This window comes from Rhinoderma darwinii, chromosome 1, assembly GCF_050947455.1.
Source record: "Rhinoderma darwinii isolate aRhiDar2 chromosome 1, aRhiDar2.hap1, whole genome shotgun sequence".
NCBI classification, from domain to species: Eukaryota; Metazoa; Chordata; class Amphibia; order Anura; family Rhinodermatidae; genus Rhinoderma; species Rhinoderma darwinii.
The window spans coordinates 164,074,679-164,098,982 of NC_134687.1; the positions used below are offsets into that span (position 1 = coordinate 164,074,679).

Consider the following 24,304-nt stretch of genomic DNA (forward strand, 5'->3'; position numbering starts at 1 on the left):
AACCCTTTAAACGTTTCACAGGAATTAAAGCAAGGTAGAGGTGAAATTTACAAATTTCATTTTTTTTTTGCAGAAATTCATTTTTAATCTATTTTTTTTGTAACACAGAAGTTTTTACCAGAGAAACGCAACTCAATATTTATTGCCCAGATTCTGCAGTTTTTAGACATATCCCACATGTGGCCCTAGTGTGGTAATGGACTGAAGCACCGGCCTCAGAAGCAAAGGAGCACCTAGAGGATTTTGGGCCTCCTTTTTATTAGAATATATTTTAGGCACCATGTCAGGTTTCAAGGGCTCTTTCGGTGCCAAAACAGTGGAAATCCACCAAAAGTGACCCCATTTGGGAAACTACACCCCTTCAGGAAATTATCTAGGGGTATAGTGAGAATTTTGACCCCGCAGGTTTTTTGCAGAAATTATTGGAAGTAGGCCGTGAAAATGAAAATCGACATTCTTTCAAAGAAAATGTAGGTTTAGCTAATTTTTTCTAATTTCCACAAGGACTAAAGGAGAAAAAGCACCGCAACATTTGTAAAGCAATTTCTCCCGAGTAAAGCAATACCCCACATGTGGTAATAAACGGCTGTTTGGACACACGGCGGAGCTAAGAAAGGAAAGAGCGCCATTTGGCTTTTGTAGCTCAAATTTAGCAGAAATGGTTTGCGGAGGCCATGTCACATTTGCAAAGCCCCTAAGGGACCAAAATAGTGAAAACGCCCAAAAAGTTACTCCATTGAGAAAACTACACCCCTTGAGGAATCCATCTAGGGGTGTAGTGAAAATTTTGACCCCGCAGGTTTTTCGCAGAAATTATTGAAAATGGGCCGTGAAAATGAAAATCTACATTCTTTCAAAGAAAATGTAGGTTTAGCTAATTTTTTCTAATTTCCACAAGGACTAAAGGAGAAAAAGCACCACAACATTTGTAAAGCAATTCCTCCCGAGTAAAACAATACCCCACATGTGGAAATAAATGGCTGTTTGGACACACGGCAGGGCTTAGAAGGGAAAGAGCGCTATTTGGCTTTTGGAGCTCAAATTTAGCAGGAATGGTTTGCGGAGGCCATGTCGCATTTGCAAAGCCCCTAAGGCACCAAAACAGTTAAAACGCCAAAAAAGTGACTCCATTGAGAAAACTACACCCCTTGAGGAATCCATCTAGGGGTGTAGTGAGCATTTTGCCCCCACAGGTGTTTCATAGATTTTATTAGAATTGGGCAGTGAAAATAAAAAAAATCCTTTTTCTTCAATAAGACGTAGCTTTAGCTCCAAATTTTTAATTTTCTCAACAAATAAAGGAAAAAAGGAACCCCAACATTTGTAAAGCAACTTCTCTGGAGTACGGCAATACCCCACACGTGGTCATAAACTGCTGTTTGGGCACACGGCAGGGCTCAGAAGGGAAGGAGTGCCATTTGCTTTTGGTGTACAGATTTTGCTGCATTTGGTTTCTGGTCGCTATGTTGCATTTGCAAAGTCCCTGTGGGACCAAAACAGTGGATCCCCCCCCAGAAGTGACACCATTTTGGAAACAACACCCTCAAGGTATTCACCTAGGGGTGTAGTGAGCATGTTAACCCCACTGGTGTTTTGCAGAAATTCGTGTGCACACGATGTGGGAGAGTGAAAATGGGAATTTTTCCTTAGATACGCCAATATGTGGTGCCCAGCTTGTGCCAACATAACAAGACAGCTCTCAATTATTATACGGTGTTTCCCGGTTTTAGAATCACCCTACATGTGGCCCTAATCTTTTGCCTGGACATTCGACAGGGCTCAGGAGTGAAAGAGTACCATGTAAAATTGAGGCCTAATTTGGCGACATATAAAGTATTGGTTCACAATTGCAGAGGCTTTGATGTGAAATAATAAAAAAAAAACCTGAGAAGTGACCCCATTTTCGAAACTGCACCGCTCAAGGCATTTATTAAGGGGTGTAGTGAGCATTTTCACCCCACATGTCTTTTCCATAAATGATTGCGCTGCGGAAGGTACAAATTAAATTTTTTCCCTAGATATGCCAATTCAGTGTCAAATATGTCGTGCTCAGCTTGTGCCACTGGGGACACACACCCCAAAAATTGTTAAAAGGGTTCTCCCGGGTGTGGCGATGCCAAATATGTGGAAGTAAACTGCTGTTTGGGCACACTGTAGGGCTCAGATGGGTGGGAGCGCCATTTGGCTTTTGGAGCGTGGAATTTGCTTGGTAATAGTTTTGTTTGAGTATTGCTGGTGTTTCCGTTTATAATGTGGGGGTACATGTGAGCTCGGCAGAGTACATCAGGGGCATAGTTAGGTGGTATAATAATAAGGTAAAAAATAAAATAAAATGATCCATAGATGTGTGTTACGCTGTGATCGATCCTTTCTGCACAGGCCGGTGTTGCACTGATAAATGGCCTTCCTTATCCCCCTTTTGGTCCACACTCCGCACCTTTGCAGTTTGGGGAATTTTGCTGGGAAAGTGTTGTCCTGGTATAATACGGGCGCCCTCGTTTCCAGCAGATATGTTTGGGCCCTCCCCTTCCTGGTTCTCTAATTTTAGTGCCTTGATACATCGCCTTTTGAAACAGAAGAAATGTTCCCCTCGGGCTGGCACAACTGGATATTTTTCTTTCCTGAATTATTGGAGCCTTAACTTATTTTATTTTTTCATAGACGTAGTGGTATGAGGGCTCTTTTTTTACGGGACGAGCTGTAGCTTTTATTGGTACCATATTGGGGTACATGCGACTTTTTGATCACTTGTTATCCTTTATTTGGGAGGCAAGTTGACAAAAAAACAGCCATTCTGCCATAGTTTTTTTTTATACAGCGTTCACCATGCGTTATAAACTACATGTAACCTTTATTCTGTGGGTCAGTACGATTCCGGCGATATCTAATTTATAGAACTTTTTTATAACTTTTTGCACAATAAAATTACTTTTGGAAAGAGAATGTATTTTTTCTGTCGCCATGTTGTTAGAGCCATAACTTTTACATTTTTTGGTCTATGGAGCTGTGTGAGGGCTTGTTTTTTGCGAGACGAGGTATAGATTTTATAGGTACCATTTTTGGATACATGCGACTTTTTGATCACTTTTTATTTCAATTTTTGGAAGATTGTGACCAAAAAAACAGTAATTATGGCAGTGTTTTTGAGGGGTTTTTTTTTTACGGCGTTCACTGCACTGGAAAAATAACATAATATTTTATAGTTCAGGTCGTTACGGTCGCAGCGATACCAAATATGTATGGCTTTATTATTTTTTTCAATAATAAATGACTTGATAAGGGGAAAAGGGCGATTGTGTTTTATTTTATTACTTTAAACTTTTATTGTATGTTTTTACAACTTTTATTTTTACTTTTTTTACACTTTTATTTAGTCCCAGTAGGGGACTTGAAGGTCCAACTGTTTGTTTGATGTTCTAATACATTGCACTACCTATGTAGTGCAATGTATTGGAACTGTCAGTTGTTCACTGACAGCAAGCCGATCAGGCTCCGCCTCTGGGCGGGGCCTAATCAGCTTACGTAATGGCAGACAGGAGTCCATTGTTAGGGCTCCTGTTGGCATAGTAACAGTCGCCAGCCTTGCCATCGCATGGCAAGGCTGCCGATTTGCTACAAACCTCTAGGATGCAGCGATCACAATGGATCGCTGCATCGAAGGGGTTAAAGCCAGGAATCGGAGCTAGCTCCGGTTCCTGGCGATAGATCGGGATGTCCGCTGTAACATACAGCGGACACCCACTGCTGATGACGCCTGCTCAGCTTCTGACCCGGAAGCTGAGCCGGCGCCATCTTGCCGATGGTACCGGAAGCCTCCTGGGCCCCGCCGACGACGGGGCATAGGAGGATTCCGTTACTGGCAGACCGGGAGGTAAGCATTAGCCCTCCGATCGCCTTTGCAGCCACCGGCAACCCAGCGATCACGTTGCTGGGGCGCCGGTGGCTATAAACTCCTCACATGCTGCGATCTCTATTGAACGCAGCATGTGAGGGGTTAATCGGTCGGATCGGAGGCTAGCTCTGGTCCTGGCCGATACCTCAGGGTGCCAGCTGTAACATACAGCTGTCACCCGGCGGTGATGTCGCTGGCTCAGCTCCTGAGCCAGCTTCATCTCCATCACGTACAGTAACGTGAAAATGCGGTAAGACACCAGTTTTAATGACGTTACTGTACTTGATCCGGCGGGAAGGGGTTAAAGTATTTCTTCATTTTTCAACTTTGGGTGTCAGAGATATGTAACAAATACAATCTAACACATTTTATCTTTGTTTTTTTGTGTTTCAGGAAGAAATCCTTTCTATATTCAGCAATGTATGCTGCCTTTATATTTGGTGGCCGGCACCTAATGAAACAACGTGAAAAGTTTGAGCTAAGGAAACCCCTTGTCTTGTGGTCCCTCAGCCTTGCAGTTTTCAGGTAGGACATTTACATAAAATATTATTGCTCCAGTTTTCACAATATTAGAGCAGTCGTTCCCAACCGGGGGGCCACGGCACCCTGGAGTGCCGTGAGAACTGTCCAGGGGTGCCGCGACACTCCACTTAGCCACTGCTAAGAAAAAACACCAAAAATCATTTTGCTGGTAGCGGACGTGACACATGCTCGTCTGCTACAAGCTCCGCCCCCGACGCTTACGCCAACTATCCTTGTAGCAGATGTGACGCACTCACATCTGCTACAATTACCGCCCACCACTTCCCACTAGAAGAGCCTCACGGAGGGAGAGGAGCCATTAACCCTTGGCAGGGTATTTTTCTATAGTTTATTAGCAATTCTATGAGAACTGGCGCCAGGGGAATGCTGGGAGTTGTAGTTCTCGCGTCTTATACTCCTCTTATTTCTAGTCGTTTGCAATACTAATGTATGGCAGTATATCGTTATACTGACAGTCTCCTATGGAAGCTGCCCCACTATAAACATTTTGAGCAATTTTTTCAGTGAGAATACATTTGAAACGACCACAAATTGGACTTACATGCGCTCTGAATCATCTCAGTCTGCGCTGTATAACCGGACTGGAGAGAGCAAGAGGAGTTGTGTGTGGCAGATCAGGAGAAGGAAGCTGCCAGCATCGCACAGAGAAGGCAGGCGGAGGACCATTTCCAGCACCACAGGGGGAGGATGGAGGCTGTCAGAGAAAGGGAGGGTGCAGAATAGTTCATGTTGCACAGAACAGCCCATGTGATTGCTGAGCAAGGGAGTCTTCAGACTGCCACTGAGGTGTCAAGGTATCACGCAGTAAGGGGGTAGTGGAGAGAGGAGCCTTACTGGAGTTTAAGAATGAGGGGAGCCATGGGGAGATGAGAGAGGAGCCATGCAAGTGTACTGTATAAGTATGTGAGGTGAGCCATGCTGGGTAATAGGAATGAAAGGGGAGCCATTCTGGGGACCAGGAATTTAAGGGGAGCCGTGCTGGAAACTAGGAATGAGTGAGAAGCCAATAGGAATGAGAGGGGGTCATGCTGGCTACTAAGAATAAGAGGGGAGCCATGCTGGGGACTAGTAATAAGAGGGGGAGCCATGCTGGGGACTGGGAATGAGTGGAACCCTTCTGGTGTACTGTACTGAATAAAAATTAGAGGGGAGCCATGCTGGGGTCAAGGAATAAAAGGGGTGCCATGCTTGGTCCCAGTAATGAGAGGGGAACCTTGCTGGGGACTACGAATGAGAGGGGGAGCCATGCTGCTGCCCTCCCCTCGCCATAGACTTCTATGAGCAGCATGTAACCTGATCCCTCAGTGAGCTGTCTTCATCTCTACCTCACCGAATATGGATTTTTAGCAGTGAATTGAGAATAAATATTCCGTGAATTAGGCACGAGGAGAAGAAGTGTCTGGTTAATGGAGAAAGAGGCATATTCTCTAATAAGATATATTATAATGTTTCTTATATTCACTTGCACTATTGATTTATAGGAAAAAAAAAAATGATGGTTACACTTTAACCCCTTGGAAGACACAGCCAATATACTTTTTTTTTCCATTTTTGTTTTATCCTCATTGCAACTACGAGTTGTAGTTTTTAATGGTATAATTTATTGTACCACATAATGTACTGGAAATCTGAAAAACATTTCTTTGTTGGGTGGAATGGGGAAAAAACTGATTCCTCCATTGTTTGCTGGATATTGTTTTTGACGGTGTTCACCGTGCAGTAAAAATTACGTTAACTTTATTTGGCGGATATGATTAGTAGATAGTTTTTTTTGTCATGATGTACTACTTTTATAAAGAAAAAACAATATGTCACCATATAACTTTTTAAAATTTTTCTATCGATTGCATTTTTATTTATTTTTTTATAAGTGAGGTGATCAAAAGATAGCAAACATGGGAAAAGTTGTTTTTTTTACTTTTAGTTATTTGCAATTTAAAAAAAACAAACAAAATATTATCAAACTTTTTCTACTTTTAATTTTACCATACGATCGTTTAGGCAATACACTGCAAAACGTATGTATTGCAGTGTATTGCCTTTATCTGTGCTCTACTATTAATAGTAGGGCACTGATGGCAGACCTGGAGGCCTTTAATAGGCCTCTGGCTTGCATGGCAACCAGTGGGCACCCCGCCACAAAATTGGGGGGGTGCTGACCAGTTTTCATAGCAGATGGGGTGTTCGGGGTATAAAGGGAGCCCCCTTACTCTGTCTAACTGCTCGGATGTCGCGGTCGCTATTGATTTTGGCATCTGAGGGGTTTAAAGGACAGATCAGCGTCATCACCGATCTCGGCTGTTGCAAGCCGGGTAATCCTTAGCCCAAGCCATATTGGGGTAGCGCACATCCAATGTAACTGTACATTGACTGCCACTAAGGGGTTAAACGCATGATAAAATACATGATTTTGGTGTCTTTCATCATTATTTGTGTATTGTAAATGCTTGCTGACTGCATCAGACACTTTATCCTGCATTTTGAGTACTTTTTTTTTAAGAGGACATCCCCCCCGATAAAGACCATTTTTATGTGCAATTTTGGTTGGTCGGCTCAAAGAGGTTTCACTGTAAATTAGGAGGTTATAAAGATATTAATGACTTTATTTTTCTTCTCAGTATATTTGGTGCTGTCCGGACGGGTGCTTACATGTTGTACATTTTGATGACCAAAGGACTTAAGCAGTCAGTTTGTGACCAGAGTTTCTATTATGGACCAGTCAGCAAATTTTGGGCCTACGCATTTGTACTCAGCAAAGCGCCAGAGTTGGGTAAGAAACTTTCATAATTTTTATTTTATGAAATATCAATTGTCTAATTCCGGTTCTGTGGAATATTTTTATTTCCCCTTTTCATTGATTGCCTGCTTTATGTGTAAGTTGCTTTCTGGAAAATAATGTTGCACTGGGCTAAGGCTCTGTTCACATCTGCGTTTAATGCCTCTGTTGGGGGTTTCCGTAGTTTTTTCTGTCACTTGATAACAACATGATGGCAACCCTGAGGGACCACATAATAAATCCAGAAGAGAGCTAATGGACGTCAGCATCACTTTAAAAGGAACCCGTCTCTAAGTTTGGCGCCACTAAACCACTAGCATGTCGTTATGCAGTTGGGATTTAGTGTTACAATTTTGGCGAGTTTGAAACCAGCAGTTTAGGCAATAGTCAATAAAATAAGTTGCGGCATCGGGCACATGCGCATAGCACACATGAAGCTACGGACAGTACAACTGCGCATGTGCAGGGAATTGAGGTATACTGTCCACGGCTTTATGTGCGCAATGTGCATGCGCCCGCTGTGGCTGGACTCTACTCTGTAAATAGTAAGTTATTTTACTAACTATTGCCTAAACTGCCGGTTTAGACATGGGCAGGTTTGGAACAGCAAACCCCAGCTGCATAACTACATGCTGATGGTTTATGGGCTCAAAATCTAATGACAGGTTCCCTTTAAGCTTCTATATCGAGGTATAAAACTTTTCTCAAGCTTAAAAAAGGGCTCAGCACAGGCCAAAACATCGCTTTTTTATATAAGTTTTATGCCCTAATAAAGAAGCTTAGTGTTGCTGACGTTATTTAGCTATTTTCTGGATTTTTTAGGCTAATTCGGACTAACCTGTCTGAAAGGACTGTTGCATCTATTTTTTACTTGAGACTGTATGTACTATTTAAATGCTTCTGAGTGATACTTAACATAACAACTATATAAAATAAACACAGAGTCATCTTTGTGGAATAGAAAGTGGGGGTGGCCACAGCTTTATTTAACAATACCAAAAGGAAACCTTGTCCGTTCATTGCACATAAATTGCTTGATGTTTTTCAGATGACTATCACCTCGCATGCCGGGCCACCGCACCCGCGGTGGGCATGTCTTGGTTGTTTTGCCAGGTGACCCGTGTTACCATTACCCATCAACGAACGGAACAAGCCTCCAAAACCGCCAGACGGAGTCGGGTGTATACCTACACCGCACTCCGCCCCACCCCCCTCAGTAAAAACAAAGCCCTCTCAATGGCATCCTGCAAACCCGAAAGAAAAATTTCCAAACCAATGTCGTTCAAGTGAACCCCGTCTTGTAGCATTAAATTTCCGTTATCACCCTCCAACTGGCGATGCCTGATGACTACACCCCCTTTTCCCCTGACATGTCTGGACACCCTGACATTCAAAAGGCAACGAGTCCTTTCCAGAGATGCGTTGTTCCTCGCTCCTTTCCATAACACCCTCGGCACTATTTCGGACCACACCACTACCAGGTCCGGGAAGAACGCTGCAAAACGATCAAAATCAGAACGTATAATCAAAATCAATTCAGCCACCCTTGTTGAACAAAGGTCGTTACCACCAGCGTGTATCACCAAAACTGTTGGCGATTGTGACATCCTACTAACTGCCACCACCTCAGGAAGGACCTGTAACCATTTTAAGCGTCTAATACCCCTCCAGTAAACATCAGCGTGTTTGAATCCAAGATCCAGCCCTCCGGGGCGATACGACGCTCTCTGGGCCGCCCAATAAATATACGAGTGTCCGATCAACCAAACCACCGGCCTACGAACATCTGCGGGAAAAAACATGCATCAATCACGTTAACAAATGAGGACGGATATATCTTTTGAAACAACCCGACTTCCATCTGCCCAGAGTTTTTACTTGTGTTTCTGTCATACCAGCCGCATCTGCCATAGTAGCGGCCCCGATGCGAAACGAAAGCGTGCCAAACTCGGACGGGGGCAAACCCACGGCGACCAGGCATTTTTTAAGTACCGATGAAAATTTAAATTTTGATAGAGGGGAACCATCCATATGCGACAGAAAACAAGGGCCTGGGGGGCGCACAGACATGTATCTCTTTATGATTTTTACCGGGCAAAAATTTGAGGCCAGGCTAAAAATGGACAGCCACACCCCTACCCCCGACACATCTCTTTTTTTTGACCTACGCACGCGCACCTTGATTGACTTCGGCAGCGCAATCACATCGTCAGCTAACAAATCCGCCGGACGCGAACGGGAGGAAGACACTAATTCGCTAACGCGTAATGCCGCGAAAAAAGCCAGCGCAAAGGAGCAAGAAAATAGACAGGACTCAAAATCCGACGAACATTTCGCTGCCGTGGTATCAGTCAATCGTCGAAGTAAAATAAAGGACACCGGGCGTCGACCGTCTGTTGTCCTCTTTTCTTTCTTCCAACCTTTAACTAGTTGCGAAAAAACAAAACGTTTTGTGACGTCCTCGACCCCTAACATCTTTAGCGCAAACGCAACTCCGGATAAATGCTTTTGAACCGCTGACGCCGATATGCCTTGTTGTCGTAAACCGCTTAAATACCTCAGCGTAACCTCATGACATAGAGAAATCACCTCCTTTAAACAAGCATAAGTCAGCCACTCAGCCCAAGCCTTACCATGGCAGTTCCATGTCGTCGCTGTTCTCCGGCAGGTCCCAAAGAAACGGAGGGCATGTGTATCCTTCCTGTTCCGCCAGAGGATGTAACGTCCTGAAACAAAGCCACTGCAAACGAGACAGCGCATCAGCAACATCGTTAACAACCCCCGGCACATAACACGCCTTGAAAACCACATTGACTGATAAACATTTCAATACCAACTGCCTTAACAACGCTAGAACCGGGAGAGAACTTGATGTTAATCTATTAATAGCCATTACTGTACTTTCATTATCGGACCAAAAAAGGATACGTCTGTTTTCCATCTCCTGACCCCATAGCTCCACAGCCACCACTATGGGGAACAATTCCAATAACGTCAGGTTTTTTGTAAAGCCTTTCTGGTACCAATCCGCCGGCCATGTACCAGCCGACCACTTCCGGTTGAAAACTGCCCCATAACCGTGAGCACCCGCTGCGTCTGTATACAACTGTAAATCCGCGTTGTCCAACTCCTCTTCCCTGAGACACGATATGCCTTCATATGACTCAAGGAAGTATTGCCACATCCTAATATCATCTTTTAATAGTTTTCGCAGCCTTATAAAATTATGCGGTCGCCTCGTACCCGCCGTTGCCATGGCCAATCTCCTGGAGAAAACCCTACCCATAGGGAATATCCTACAGGCAAAAGCCAATTGACCTAACAGCGACTTTTTCGCGCAAATACATTCACTGATGGCCTGGCGCAATTTCACAATTTTGTCTTCTGGGAGGCTAAGAACCATCTTGGCTGTATCAATTTTAATTCCCAAAAAGGAGAGGCAACAGCTGGGCCCCTACGTTTTTTCCTCCGCTAGAGGAACCCCAAACATGGACATAAAGAACCTGAATGAATTCAAAGTGTATAGACAATTTGCTTCGCCCCGCGGACCTATGAACAAAAAATCATCCAAATAATGTATTATCGATATGTTGCCTGTGTCCATCCGCACGACCCATTCTAAAAATGAGCTGAACATTTCCAAATAGCGGCAGGAGATAGAGCAACCTATCGGTAAACACATGTCCACGTAATATAAACCATTCAATTGGCATCCCAACAAATGAAAACAGTCAGGATGAACCGGAAGGAGGCGAAAAGCTGATTCAATGTCAGACTTAGCCAGCAAGGCAAAAGGACCAGCTTTTGCAACTAAATGCATGGCCCTGTCGAATTAGATGTACGACACTTAGAGATTCCATCGTTGACTGATTCACCTGGAGGGAACGTCAAGTGATGGATAAGGCGACATTTTCCCGCTTCCTTCTTGGGCACAATCCCCAAAGGGGATATTCTGAGGTTATGTAACGGCGGCTCACTAAAAGGTCCCGCCATGCGACCCAAGCTAACCTCTTTATCAATTTTTTCTTGAGCAATTTCAGTTTGGGACACCACAGATTTTAAATAAGAAGCAAACGTAGCTGCTGTTTGGTACACATGCGGTATACGAAAACCATGCGTAAAACCACTAATGAGCATTTCTGCTTCCGGTCTCCTGGGGTACCTGTCTAACCAAGGACGCATCTTTTGGACGTTCACCGGCGTCCTCTGGCTTACCTGCAGCAACTGGTCTCGTGGGGTTCTTACCTCTCTTGAAGCATCGCAAGGCCGAATGGGAACCCCCACATATGGAGCATTCATGTCTGAACTTACATGAAGCGAAAAATCGACAATGCCCTTCATTGAAGAGCCAACATGCCCCTGGTCTGCGACCAGCAGCTGTGGACTGCGTGGGCGCTGAGGTAGAGGCAAGAAAGGAATTCTGCGGCCGTTGTGACATCATCAACTGTATCCATACATCTGTGGCCTTAGAAGACCATCCTATGTCCGGCCGTATCGCCAAACGGCGCCTAAATTCCTCATCGTACCTCCACCATGCTGTCCCACCATGTAACTTGTGAGCAGAATAAATAGTATCCAAATACGTGAATAATTCAAAGGCTTTCTCTGGTTTATGTTGGCTCGTTATGCTAGCCAATACTGCAAAAGCCTGTAACCAATTTCCAAATGTTTTCGCCACTTTGGGCTTTTTATCATCACTTTTTTCAAATTTTCTCTCTTTATCCACTGTCAACTGCTCTGGTGACACTAAAGCCAATATATCCACATACTCACATTTTTTTATTTTTTCCTTTGTCATTAGTTATGTGTGTACCCAGTGGAGCCACTCCACAGAAATAAGAGTCCCGGAGTAACATACCCGTATTATCCAATGCCTGCACAGGCTGGGGCTCCTCCGCCCCATGGACCTTAAACATGTTTTAACATTCCAAATAATTCATTATCATTGTTAGCAGTCTTATTCCATACCTGTACGCATGCCAACTCACCGCTCTGCTGAACCACCGGTTGAACCTCTGGCGTCTGCGCAGTGGGCGGCGGAGAAACAACCGTTGCTGACTCCACCCGCGAAACCTTCCCATGTCGTCTTCGGTCAACAGATCTGCTTCTCCGCCCACGTTATCTGCTCGCGCGTGACCTCCTACTGCGTCTATCCCTTGACTCATCCGTAGAAGCGGATGACGTGCGATACGCCGACCGGCTCCTGTGCAAGCCTCGGGAGTAATGTCTGGATCGCCTACTACTAGAGCGCTGTCTATGTCTACTCGTTCTATCCCTAGTATTGGAGCGTCTGCGGGAGCTATACCTCCTCTGTTTTCGCTTCCAGGATCTTCCAGAACCAGAATCCGAGCATGTGTCCGATCCACGGCCCCATGCCCCACATCTATGGGATCTGCCGGCGGTAACACATCTCTTCACTTGCTCACTATTCCTGTCTTGCGGTGTACCTGGGATGCACTCAAAGAAATCATCCTCACTCTCTTCTTCTATCTGACTAGTCCCTGGTATGCTAGTGTGACAAACCCCTTCTCCGTTGTCCCCCCTCGCTTCTACAGTTTCCCTAACCACAGTGGCTGATTTTCTCCCAAACCACCTAGCAAGTCTGCCAGGTGGCTTCGGAGCGGCCTGCTTCTGTCCCTCCTCCTGCGCACTGCCATTATTATTACCCCCTGCGCCGTGTACCCGTGGGGGTGTGCGGGGCTTTGCTATCCCGGCCTGTCTGTTCCTCTGCCCTGAGGGGGGTGAGGCCTGGCGGCCAGCCAGCGCTCTCCCCCCGCGAGCCGGCATCAATTCTCCTGCACTATGCCGTTCGTTCACCTCGACACACTGCTGTGCCGGGTGACGAGACGGCGCCCTCCCCCGTTTCTTAGGTCTAGTGGGGGAGGGACTCAGCCGAGCAGGCGGACGGCACCTCCGTGCGGGCCGCACGCTGCCGGCTAACGGCTCAGACACCGAGCCATCCAGCTGCTCCGACCCACCTCATAGGAGCGGGGTAAGCCAGGCTGAACCCTCCTTCTCAAGTTTTTCTTTCAGAAGCGCTAGCAGCGCTTGATCCGCCATCGCTAACTTGTCTTCTCCTCTCGTTTCTGACTCTGCTGGGGAAGCGGGAAAGAGGCTAACTCCCGGAAATGCCTCCTATTTTATAACTTTAAGCCCTCCCCCCCATGTGTCCCTCTGGATCACTCATATTAACCCCCCGCACTCAGTACGCCATCTTGGGGATATTTAAGAAAAAACTGACATACAGTCAGAGGCTCCCATGTCTAAAACAGCCTGCGATCCCTAAGACGCTGTGCTGTTACCACCAACCTGTTTTTGCACTGGATTCCATAAGTCAATGGACCTATCACAACTACATAACTTCCTTTGTGATATAAATGTATGGTGCCAGACACACCATTATTTATTTCTCATTTAGTGATGTTAAATTGTTTTCCGGGGCTGGATTTCTATGGAATGGTCACTCCAGTATGTGCGTCACCCCTACTCCAGTTAGCTCAGATGAAGCTATTGGACTCGTTACTGATCGTAAATGCTCAGCAGTTAGTGCAGAGAGGGTCAAAGCCTGGAAATCCACACAAGGATAGTGTGGAAAGCATCATCTGATGAACACTGTACTCACACTTTATCATAGGTGAGGAGACCTGCTGTTTAGTTAGTGCCCAGACAGGCAAGGTATTTGGTTTGTTTTGTTTGTATGCTGCAAGTCTTGCAGAATCCCAGCTCATAGCTTTCTCCAAAGGGGTTCTCTCACCCAAAAAAAAAAAGTTACTCCGCCACTTCATACAAACTCGTCTTCACTGCTATTGTGCGGGTGGTGGTAAATGAGAAACTAGGGTGTATGTTCTAGTGATTGGTCGAGGTCCAACAGTCGGAAACTAAAATCACCTATTCAGTGGATAGGTGATAAATATTTTCTGCTGGAGTATCCCTTTAACGCCAGGAGCGCGAGACCGATGTGCCACTCGAGCTGTTTTTAACGGCATCTGAGTGGCACCCGATAGTCTTCACGGACCCATTCACTTTAGCGGGTGAATCAAGTCTGTGAAAACTGATCATATTCCCCAATCCATGGAAAGATAGGACATGTCCTATCTTGCAGCGGATCACTGATGGGACTCGGCCGGCGCACACTGTCGTGTGCATGAGGCATAAGTATTCTTGTGTGACATATACTGCATCACAGCTAGGTCAAGATTTCTTTAACATCCAACCAAGTCAGTGGTATGCTGAAAGTGTTGCTTGCACTATATATATTGCCAGTAAATTGGAATACATGATTGCAGGCTTATTGCTGACTGTATTGCTGCATAGAAACATTCACTAGGTCAGATGCCCTATGGCTGTGTTAAATCTATATATTTCAAACCACCTTTCTAATAGAGAGGAAATGTGATCATCAGTACATACATGTCCTGAAAGCTTGCTCATCTTCCAGTAACCAGACTATTGGGTATATAATACGACTTGACATTAAAGTCCTCCTGATCTTTAAAATGCACTTCTGCATTTGTCAGTGCTCCAGCGTGTGTACAATGTAATTTAATGCATTTCCTGATCTTCTTTGTGCAGAATTATATCTTTTTTTAATTAATATTAAATTATATAAATAAATGGTTGTATGGCTTTTGCATTTTTATAATGCACAAGAACTGCCATAGACTGTGAGAAGAACACATAGAGGTTGTATTATGCCCGTCATAATGCTGACAAGTCATAGTCTGTTCTTTTATAAGCTGTAAATGACTTAATCTCTGCTTAAACCTTGGACTGACTTGCATCTGCCTTGAACGATGTCATATGAATACATGATTTAATATATTGAGAGTGGTTAATATATAGCAGATGATGTAGCAGTCATTGTATCACAATCGACATGCGTCAAATGTGGTGTTTGGAACATTTGGTACAATTTTAATGATCCTAAACCTACAACATATTTATAAGGCTATGCTCACACAACATAATTGGGTGGCTGAAAAACAATTTGAAAAAACACATGTGTTTCTGACGTATATTTGAAGCGATTTTAGGGGTGTTTTTTGTTTTTTTCCGATAAATACGTGTACTTTGATTTGTATTTGAAATATTTTTCAGAGGTGTTTTCTTCATGTGTTTTTATGCATCCCATTAACTTCAATAGAATACACGACGCGTAAAATGCTCCAAGAATTGACATGACACATATAACTTTGTAAGAAAAAAAAAAAAGTCTGTATGCACTAACGACGTATATTCACGTCAATGGAAAGCGTTTTTTAATATGCATTTCGGCACGTAAAACGTGTGACGGTATACTTAAAAAATATGCCATGTGAACAAGGCCCTTATGCCATAGCACACTTTATAAACTTATTGGAACCTCATTAATTCAAGCATTGAGAATACAACAGCTTTAACCTACCATACCTATACAGCTTTATTTTGTAGAAAAAAAAACTTTTGGCCATATCATACATATGTCAGTATGAAACACAAAAGGGTAGATCAGCACATCCTAACAGATCAGCACATCCTAACAAAATGAAAAAATGTGCAGGTGCAAGTACGCTGTGACAGCAAACATTACATGTAAAGAAAAAAACATTGCAAAAGCACTCTGCGAACGCTATGAATACCTAATACAGAATTATTTGGACAGTGACACAAGTTTTGGCATTTTTGCTGTTTACCAAAACCTATTAAATGTACAGTTATATAATCAATATGGGTTTAAAGTGCAGACTCTCAGCATTAATTTGAGGGTATTCACATCCTAATTTGAGGAAGGGTTTAGGAATTACAGCTCTTTAATATGTAACTGCCTCTTTTTCAAGGGACCAAAAGTAATTGGACAATTATCTCAAAAGCTATTTAATGGGCAACATAGGCTATTCCCTCGTTAATCCATCATCAATTAAGCATGTAAAAGGTCTGTGTAACGTCTCTGGTCGCTGACCACTTACTCCTTCCATCCGGTCGACGCCCTTCTCTCCGGAGATATCTGCACATGCGGCCGTCCTGTTCCACAGTGACCACCAGGGTTTGCTCGCGAGCTCAGTCCAGACAAGGAGTCAGGTCGCACACAGGTGGGAGATTGAGCTGATTGCTCCCAGAGCAACCTGGACTATAAGAAGGCTGCCCCTCCCTATAATGTCTGAGGCTTGTTGTCGTTATCCTAGTATATCTATGCAAATGGTCTCCTAAGTGTTTTCCAGTTCCCAGTGTTCACCGTTCCTGCTACCTGTAACCTGTATCCCGTGCTATCCTGGCAAGTGCCATATTGAGCTGAAGTCGTGCTGTACTGTGTACCATGCCTATCCTGCTACACCACGCCTGGCGACTGCCTGCTGCCTAGTCCCAGCCGAGCCTGTCTTGCTACTGTCTGAGCTACCACAGGTACACTATACGAACTATAGACTGTGACCTGTGTCCTGTTGGCCAGCTACCATACCGTCAAGGCGGTAGAGCCCAGTGGGTCCACATACCCAATGTGACAGTCTGGAGTGGATTCCAGGTGTGGCATTTGCATTTGGAAGCTGTTGCTGTTAACCCACAACATGAGGCCAAAGGAGCTCTCAATGCAAGTGAAACAGACCGTAGTTAGGCTGAAAAAAATGAAGAAATCCATCAGAGAGATAGCACAAATGTTAGGAGTGGCCAAATCAACAGTTTGGTACATTCTTGAAAAAAAAAGAGCGCACTGGTGATCTCGTAAACTCCAAAAAGCCTGGACACCCACGGAAGACAACAGTGGTGGATGATCGCAGAATCCTTCCATGGTGTAATGGATTTGCCAGACACAGGTTCTGTGTCGACGCCTGGGGTTAATCAGCCTTCATCAGCTCCAAGGTCTGCTAGAGTGACGCGATCTGTTACCACTCAGGCTCGCAGGCTGAGGAGAGGGAGAACCTATCACAGCCTGGCCTGACGGTTCTGCTCCCGCCCTTGGTCTATTTATACCCTCACTTGCAGTTGTTCCTTGCCTGTGATTGTCTTGTTTCCTGGCTCTGCGATTCCTGCTATTTACATTATTGACTGCTGTTACATTTTGACCCTGGCTTGACTGACTCTTCTCCTGCTCTGATTTTGTTACTACGTACTCTCCTGGTTTGACTCGGCTCGTTCACCACTCCTGTTGCTCACGGTGTTCCATGGGCAACTGCCCCTACTTCCCCCTGTGCTTCTGTGTGCCCTTGTCTTGTGTTGTCTGTCTTTCACTTATTGAGCGTAGGAACCGTCGCCCAGTTGTACGCCGTCACTTAGGACGGGCCGTGCAAGTAGGCAGGGATTGAGTTGCGCGTAGATTAGGGCTCACCTGTCCGTCTCCCTACCCCGATTCGTTACACATGGTGAATAAAAACCCCTTCACAACATCTACCCAAGTGAAGAACACTCTCCTGGAAGTACGTGGATCAGTATCTAAGTCTACCATAAAGAGAAGACATCATGAGATCAAATACAGAGGGTTCACCACAAGGTGCAAACCATTAATCAGCCTCAAAAATAGAAAGGCCAGATTAGACTTTGCCAAATAACATGTAAAGAAGCCAGCATTCTTTGGACAGATGAAACTAAGATCAACCTGTACCAGAATAATGGGAGGAAGAAAGTATGGAGAAGGCTTGGAACGGCTCATGATCCAAAGCACACCACATCCTCTGTAAAACATGATGGAGGCAGTGAGATGGCATGGGCATGCATGGCTGCCAAAGGCATTGGGCCACTGGTGTTTATTGATAATGTGACTGAAGACAGAAGCAGCCGGATGAATTCTGAAGTGTTTAGGGATGTACATTCTGCTCCGATTCAACCAAATGCCGCAAGGTTGATTGGACGTCGCTTCACAGTACAGATGGACAATGACCCAAAACATACTGCGAAAGCAACCCAGGAGTTTATTAAGGCAAAGAAGTGGAATATTCTGCAATGACAAAGTCAATCACCAGATCTCAACCCGATTGAGCATGCATTTCACTTGCTTAAGACAAAATTTAATGCAGGAAGACCCACAAACAAGCAACAACTGAAGACATCTGCAGTACAGGCCTGGCAAAGCATCACAAAGGGCGAAACCCAGTGTTTGCCTGAAGTCTGGAACCCATGGACATCACCAGTCATTGCCTGCAAAGGAAACATAACATACAAAACATTTTATTTATTGTATTGTTAATTTGTCCAATTACTTTTGAGCCCCTGAAATGAGGAGGCTGTGTAGAACAATGGTTGCAATTCCTAAACGTTTCACAGGATATTTTTGTTCAACCCATTGAATTAAACCTGAAAGTCTACACTTCAATGCATCTCAGTTGTTTCATTTCAAAGCGAATGTTGCGGCATGAAGAGCCCAAATCATGAAGATTGTGGCACTGTCCAAATAATTCTGGACCTAACTGTAACTAAATTTTGCATTAATGCTACATTTACTTACAAATGTGAGGTTCTAAGCACACATTTTGATCAAATTGTGTGAGCCCACCTGCCACGACAAGGCGACCTCTTTTGAAGAGAACCTTTCCCATGCCCATACATGTGTAGCTGAGTGCAGCATGTAATGGGCAGGGCTGCACAAACCCTGGGGCACTTTACTTTTTTTTTTTTACCGTCCTCCGTTCTTTAGATATCGGTGCCGTTATATTTGGCGCCTGATATTTAAATAACCCCCTGAACTGTCAATGGGGCGTGTAATAGCAAGGGGGCATGTTACTATGGCTGTGACATTGTCCAATCAGCTACGGACAGTGTTACAGTAAGAGCAATGAGAGAGGAGAGAGCGCGTGTGCGCGCTCGCTCTCTCTTCAGCTGTCGGGCAGACAAGGACAAGAGTGATCTCTCGCGAGAGATCACACAGTCTTTTACTGGTCTGCCGAAATGGCAAGGGGGCGTGTCACTGCTGCGGAAAATGCAAGAACTGAAGAGAGGAGAGCGCCGATGCGTGCGCACACTCTCACTGTTCAGCTCTCAGCAGACCAGGACAAGACTGTGATCGCTAGCGAACTGGCAAGAGGGCGTGTCTCTGCTACGCACAGTGTAAGAGCAGGAGAGAAGAGAGCGCGCATGCACACACTCTCCTTGATCTTGCTGTCCGTAGCTAATTGGACAGTGTCACAGCCATAGTAACACGCCCCCTTGCCATTACACCCCCATTGACAGTTCAGGGGGTTATTTAAATATCGGGCACCATATTGACCACCGATATCTAAATAACGGAGGAGGGTATAATTTTTTTTAAAAGTGCCCCAGGGTTTGTGCAGCGCTGCCCATTACATGCTGCACTCAGCTGCACATGTATGGGCAGGTGAAAGGTTCTCTTTAAGTGGATCCCTACATGAACCATACAACTCTGTTCTGGGTCTAAGGCCCCATGCACACGAACGTAAAAACGCCCGTAATCACTATGGGCCCATAGACTTCTATTGGCCACGGGTACCTCCCCGTATGCTTACGGGAAGGTGCCTGTGCCATTGAAAAATAAAGAACCTGTCGTAATTACGGCACGGGCAGGCCCATAGAAGTCTATGGGGCTCCTATAATTACGGGTGGCTTCATGTGGGCACCCGCAATTGCGGGAGCGTTACTAGGCGACGTCAGGGGATAGTCACTGTCCAGGGTGCTGAAAGAGTTAAACGATCGGCAGTAACTCTTTCAGCACCCTGGACAGTGACTTCCGATCACAATATAGATCAACGTGTAAAAAAAATATAAGTTCATACTTACCCAGAACTCCCTGCTTCTTCCTCCAGTCCGGCCTCCCGTGATGACGTTTCAGCCCATGTGACCGCTACAGCCAATCACAGGCCAGTCACAGGCTGCAGCAGTCACATGGACTGCCGCGTCATCCAGGGAGGTCGGACTGGATGACGAAAGAGGTACGCGTCACCAAGACAATGGCCGGGTATGAATTTCATTTACTTTTACTACGGAAAGGGCTGCCGCTTTTCTTTATCCTACACTGATAGAGAGAAGGGGCTGACGATTAGTGCAGTGCAATTTTGTAGCGAAAACGTGCCCGTAAATACGGGTAGAATACTGGTGACACCGCACCCGTATTTACGGGCACGGGTCCGTAAATACTGGTGCAATACGAGTCGAATACGTGTGACCAAGGACCCGTATTTACGCCAGTATTTACGGGAGGAAAAAAATACGTTCGTGTGCATGAGGCCTAAGGCCCAATGCACACGAACATAAAAACGCCCGTAATTACGGCACGTTTTTACGGGCCCATGGACTTCTATTGGCCACGGGTACCTCCCCGTATGCTTAAGGGAAGGTGCCCGTGCCGTTGAAAAATATAGTACATGTCCTATTTCAGGCCGTAATAACAGCACGGGCAGGCCCATAGAAGTCTATGGGGCTCCCGTAATTACGGGTGACTACGTGTGTGAACCCGCAATAACGGGAGCGTTGCTAGGCGACGTCAGGGGATAGTCACTGTCCAGGATGCTGAAAGAGTTAAACGATCGGCAGTAACTCTTTCAGCACCCTGGACAGTGAGTACCGATAACAATATAGATCAACCTGTAAAAAAAAAAAAAAGACGTTCATACTTACCCAGAACTCCCTGCTTCTTCCTCCAGTCCGGCCTCCTGGGATGACATTTCAGACCATGTGACCACTGCAGCCAATCACAGGCTGCAGCGGTCACATGGACTGCCACGTCATCCATGGAGGTCGGGCTGGATGTCGAAAGAGGGATGCGTCACCAAGACAACGGCCGGGTAAGTATGAATTTCTTTTACTGCGGAAAGGGTTGTCCCTTCTCTCTATCCTGCACTGATAGAGAGAAGGGCTGCCGATTAGTGCAGTGCAATTTTGCAGCGAAAACGTGCCCGCAAATACGGGTGGAATACCGGTGACACCAGACCCGTATTTACGGGCACGGGTCCGTAAATACTAGTGCAATACCGGTCGAATACGTGTGACCAAGGACCCGTATTTACGCCAGTATTTACGGGAGGAAAAAAATACGTTTGTGTGCATGAGGCCTAAGCCTGCAGAATATATTCGGGGTAGGTAAGAACCAGCTTTACTCTAATTAAAAGCACTCTTGGGCAAAATGGGAGTAGTGCAAAACCAAATATGGAGGAAGTCACCACCCTTACATATACAACATGAAACACAAATAAGGTTGGTCAGCACATCCTAACAAAATAAAAAATGTGCAGGTGCAAGCAGGCTGTGACCGCAAACATTAGGGTATGTGCACACGCTATCTTCCTTTTACGTCTGAAAAGACAGACTGTTTTCAGGAGAAAACAGCTGCGTCGTTTCAGACGTAAAAGCTCCTCCTTGCATTTTGCGAGGCGTCTTTGACACCTGTAATCTTGAGCTGCTCTTCATTGACTTCAATGAAGAACGGCTCAAATTACGTTGCAAAGAAGTGTCCTGCACTTCTTTGCCGAGGCAGTCATTTTACGCGTCGTCGTTTGACAGCTGTTAAACGACGACGCGTAAATGACAGGTCGTCTGCACAGTACGTCGGCAAACCCATTCAAATGAATGGGCAGATGTTTGCCGACGTATTGTAGCCCTATTTTCAGACGTAAAACGAGGCATAATACGCCTTGTTTACGTCTGAAAATAGGTTGTGTGAACCCAGCCTTACATGCAAAGAAAAAACATTGCAACTTCACGCTGCAAACACTAAGATTAACTAATACACTATATATAAATAAATTGTATACATATGTCTGTATATAGCAGCAGCTTAACAGCTCCACCTGTAAAATCTCAGGTTAAAAAAAAAAAATTCACGTTAAAAAAATAATTTGAGTTGTTAGCAAATGTGAATCACAAACTATTTATTCATTAGCGGTATACCCAATGACTAAGGGGAAAGCCAACGAGTCTGTGCGGGCCGAGATTTTGCCTGAGCATGGGTGGTTTTGAAGTTGTACTGCACAACTTTTCGGTGACAGTGGTCTCGCCACCCAATTTCTAACTTATATGGGATCCACAAAATTAAGTCCTTAAATTAAAGTCTGGTTTTCATATCTCCATTTATTTTAAAGATACAAGAACAAAACATGGTCTATCATGAGGTCTTCAACTGCCAAAGCTAATTCTATTACAACAAATCCCACCAGTCTTTGTTATTGTCACGGCAGTTTAACGTTTTTATTTTATTATTCGTGTTATTACATTTTGCTACCCCCCCTTCTTTCTGCTCTACTTTCTTGTACGGATGTTAGTATGTGTGGATATTGTTAATAAATTCATCCTGACTAACCATTGTTGCCTTGTTGTATTTAGTATTTTATCACAGCTATTCTTAAAGGGTATGTACACCTTTGACATCATTAGGCAATGCTCTGTGAGTTAAACATCTTAGATTTTAGAGTGATATATTGTAGCAAACGATCAGAGGCATTTGTGCAGGTTACATAGTTAATACGTTTGAAAAAAGACACATGTCCATCAAGTTCAACCAATGGATGGGAAAAGGGAAGGTCCAAATTTCTACACATAGGAGCTAATATTCTTTTGTTGTAGGAAATGATCTAAGCCTTTTTTAAAGCCATCTACTGTCCCTGCTGTCACCAGCTCCTGCGGTGACTATTCCATACATTCACAGTTCTCACAGTAAAGAAGACTTGTCGCCTCTGCAGGTTCAACCTTCCTTTTTCCAGACGGAGGGGTTTTACATTGAACAGGATTTCACCATATTTTTTGTATGTCCAATTAAAGGGGTTTTCCGACCCTAATTTCAAATTTTTAAAAAGGTCTGGGCGCACTAAATATCTTCCAATAACCCCCCCCCCCAAAATACCTTCTTCTTGTTTCTGGTGTTTTCCGCACAAATCCTCTCCTTGCAAATGTTTCTGTTTGTTTACATCCAGGAGTTTCGGTCCACGTTAGTTTTCGGTCCCGCTTAGACTACATTTACCACAATGCATAGAGCTGGTATTTCAGCCAGCTCCAGAGCTGCTTAGCACACCTCCTCTGTTCTCAGAAAGAGCGCACATTGGTTCTCCGTTGGTCACTGGGAATGGCGCAGGCGCAGTGTAGTCAGCAGGGCTTGTGTTAAGAAAGAATACTCACGCAGGTGCAGTGGAGGCAATGGACTGAGCATGCGTGGAGGAAAGAGTTAGTTCGAACCACGCATGCTCTATGAATTATTGAGCCTATCCGGCCAACACCCTTTTACATGACGTCAGTAATGACGCTCCGTACATCGAACAGGCCGGAAGGAAGTGTGGACAGTGAACGGACAGGAATTCACCGGAAGAGTGAAATTCAGATGGGGTTTTCCCGAAGCGATCGGGAAAACAGTACATATTCTCCAGCGTGAGTAATTTGAAAAGTCACTTGTATTGCCAGCTGTAGGTGATTGACCATTACATGTCAGATTCTGGAAAACCCCTTTAATATATTTATATATGTTAATCATGTCCGCCCTTAGTCGTCTTTTTTCAAGGCTAAATAGGTTTAATTCTTTTAATCTTTCCTCATAACTTAGATTCTCCATGCCCCTTATTAGCTTCGTTGCTCTTCTTTGTATTTTTTCCAACTCCAGGGCATCCTTTCTATGAACTGGAGCCCAGAACTGAACTGCATATTTTAGATGAGGCCACTGCAGCTATATCGCTATGTGCTGTATAAATGAATGGAGAGAAGTGTATGACGCTGATTGGTCACTGATTGGTCAGCGTCATACACTCCTCTGTACAACGCCCACTTGGCTATATAGTAACACGCCCAGTTGTCCATTGAGAAACTCATTTGCATAAAGCTAATATAGGTCATAAAACACTGCTGTAATCTACATTACAGCGCCGATCACATCATGTACAATATAGGCCACTTATAATGTGGTGACAGAGCCTCTTTAAGAACTCTAGGGTGTAACCCATCTGGTCCCGGGGCCTTGTGCACATTTATTTTATTTAGCTTGGACCATATCTACATTCATCCAATTCAGTATATCAGCTGATATATTAACAGCACTGGCAACGGCTACATCAGCATCTCTTTCGTCTGTTGTATATATGGAGCTAAAGAACCCATTTAGTAACTCTGCCTCCTCTTGATCCCCTGTGACCAACTCCCCATTACCACTATCTAAGGGTCCTACATGCTCAGGCCTTGGCTTTTTTGCATTTATATACTTG

General features: G+C 44.7%; 1 protein-coding gene across 1 annotated transcript in view; it reads left to right on the plus strand.

The window, feature by feature from the left end:
• The window catches only part of ELOVL6 (ELOVL fatty acid elongase 6), a 100,586-nt gene that overhangs the window by 72,623 nt on the left and 3,659 nt on the right, over nt 1-24,304 (plus strand). Inside the window, exons 2-3 of the mRNA XM_075849732.1 lie at nt 4,286-4,417; nt 7,054-7,205. Of these exons, the coding sequence (XP_075705847.1) occupies nt 4,286-4,417; nt 7,054-7,205 (284 nt within the window). The remainder of the gene's footprint in view (nt 1-4,285; nt 4,418-7,053; nt 7,206-24,304) is intronic.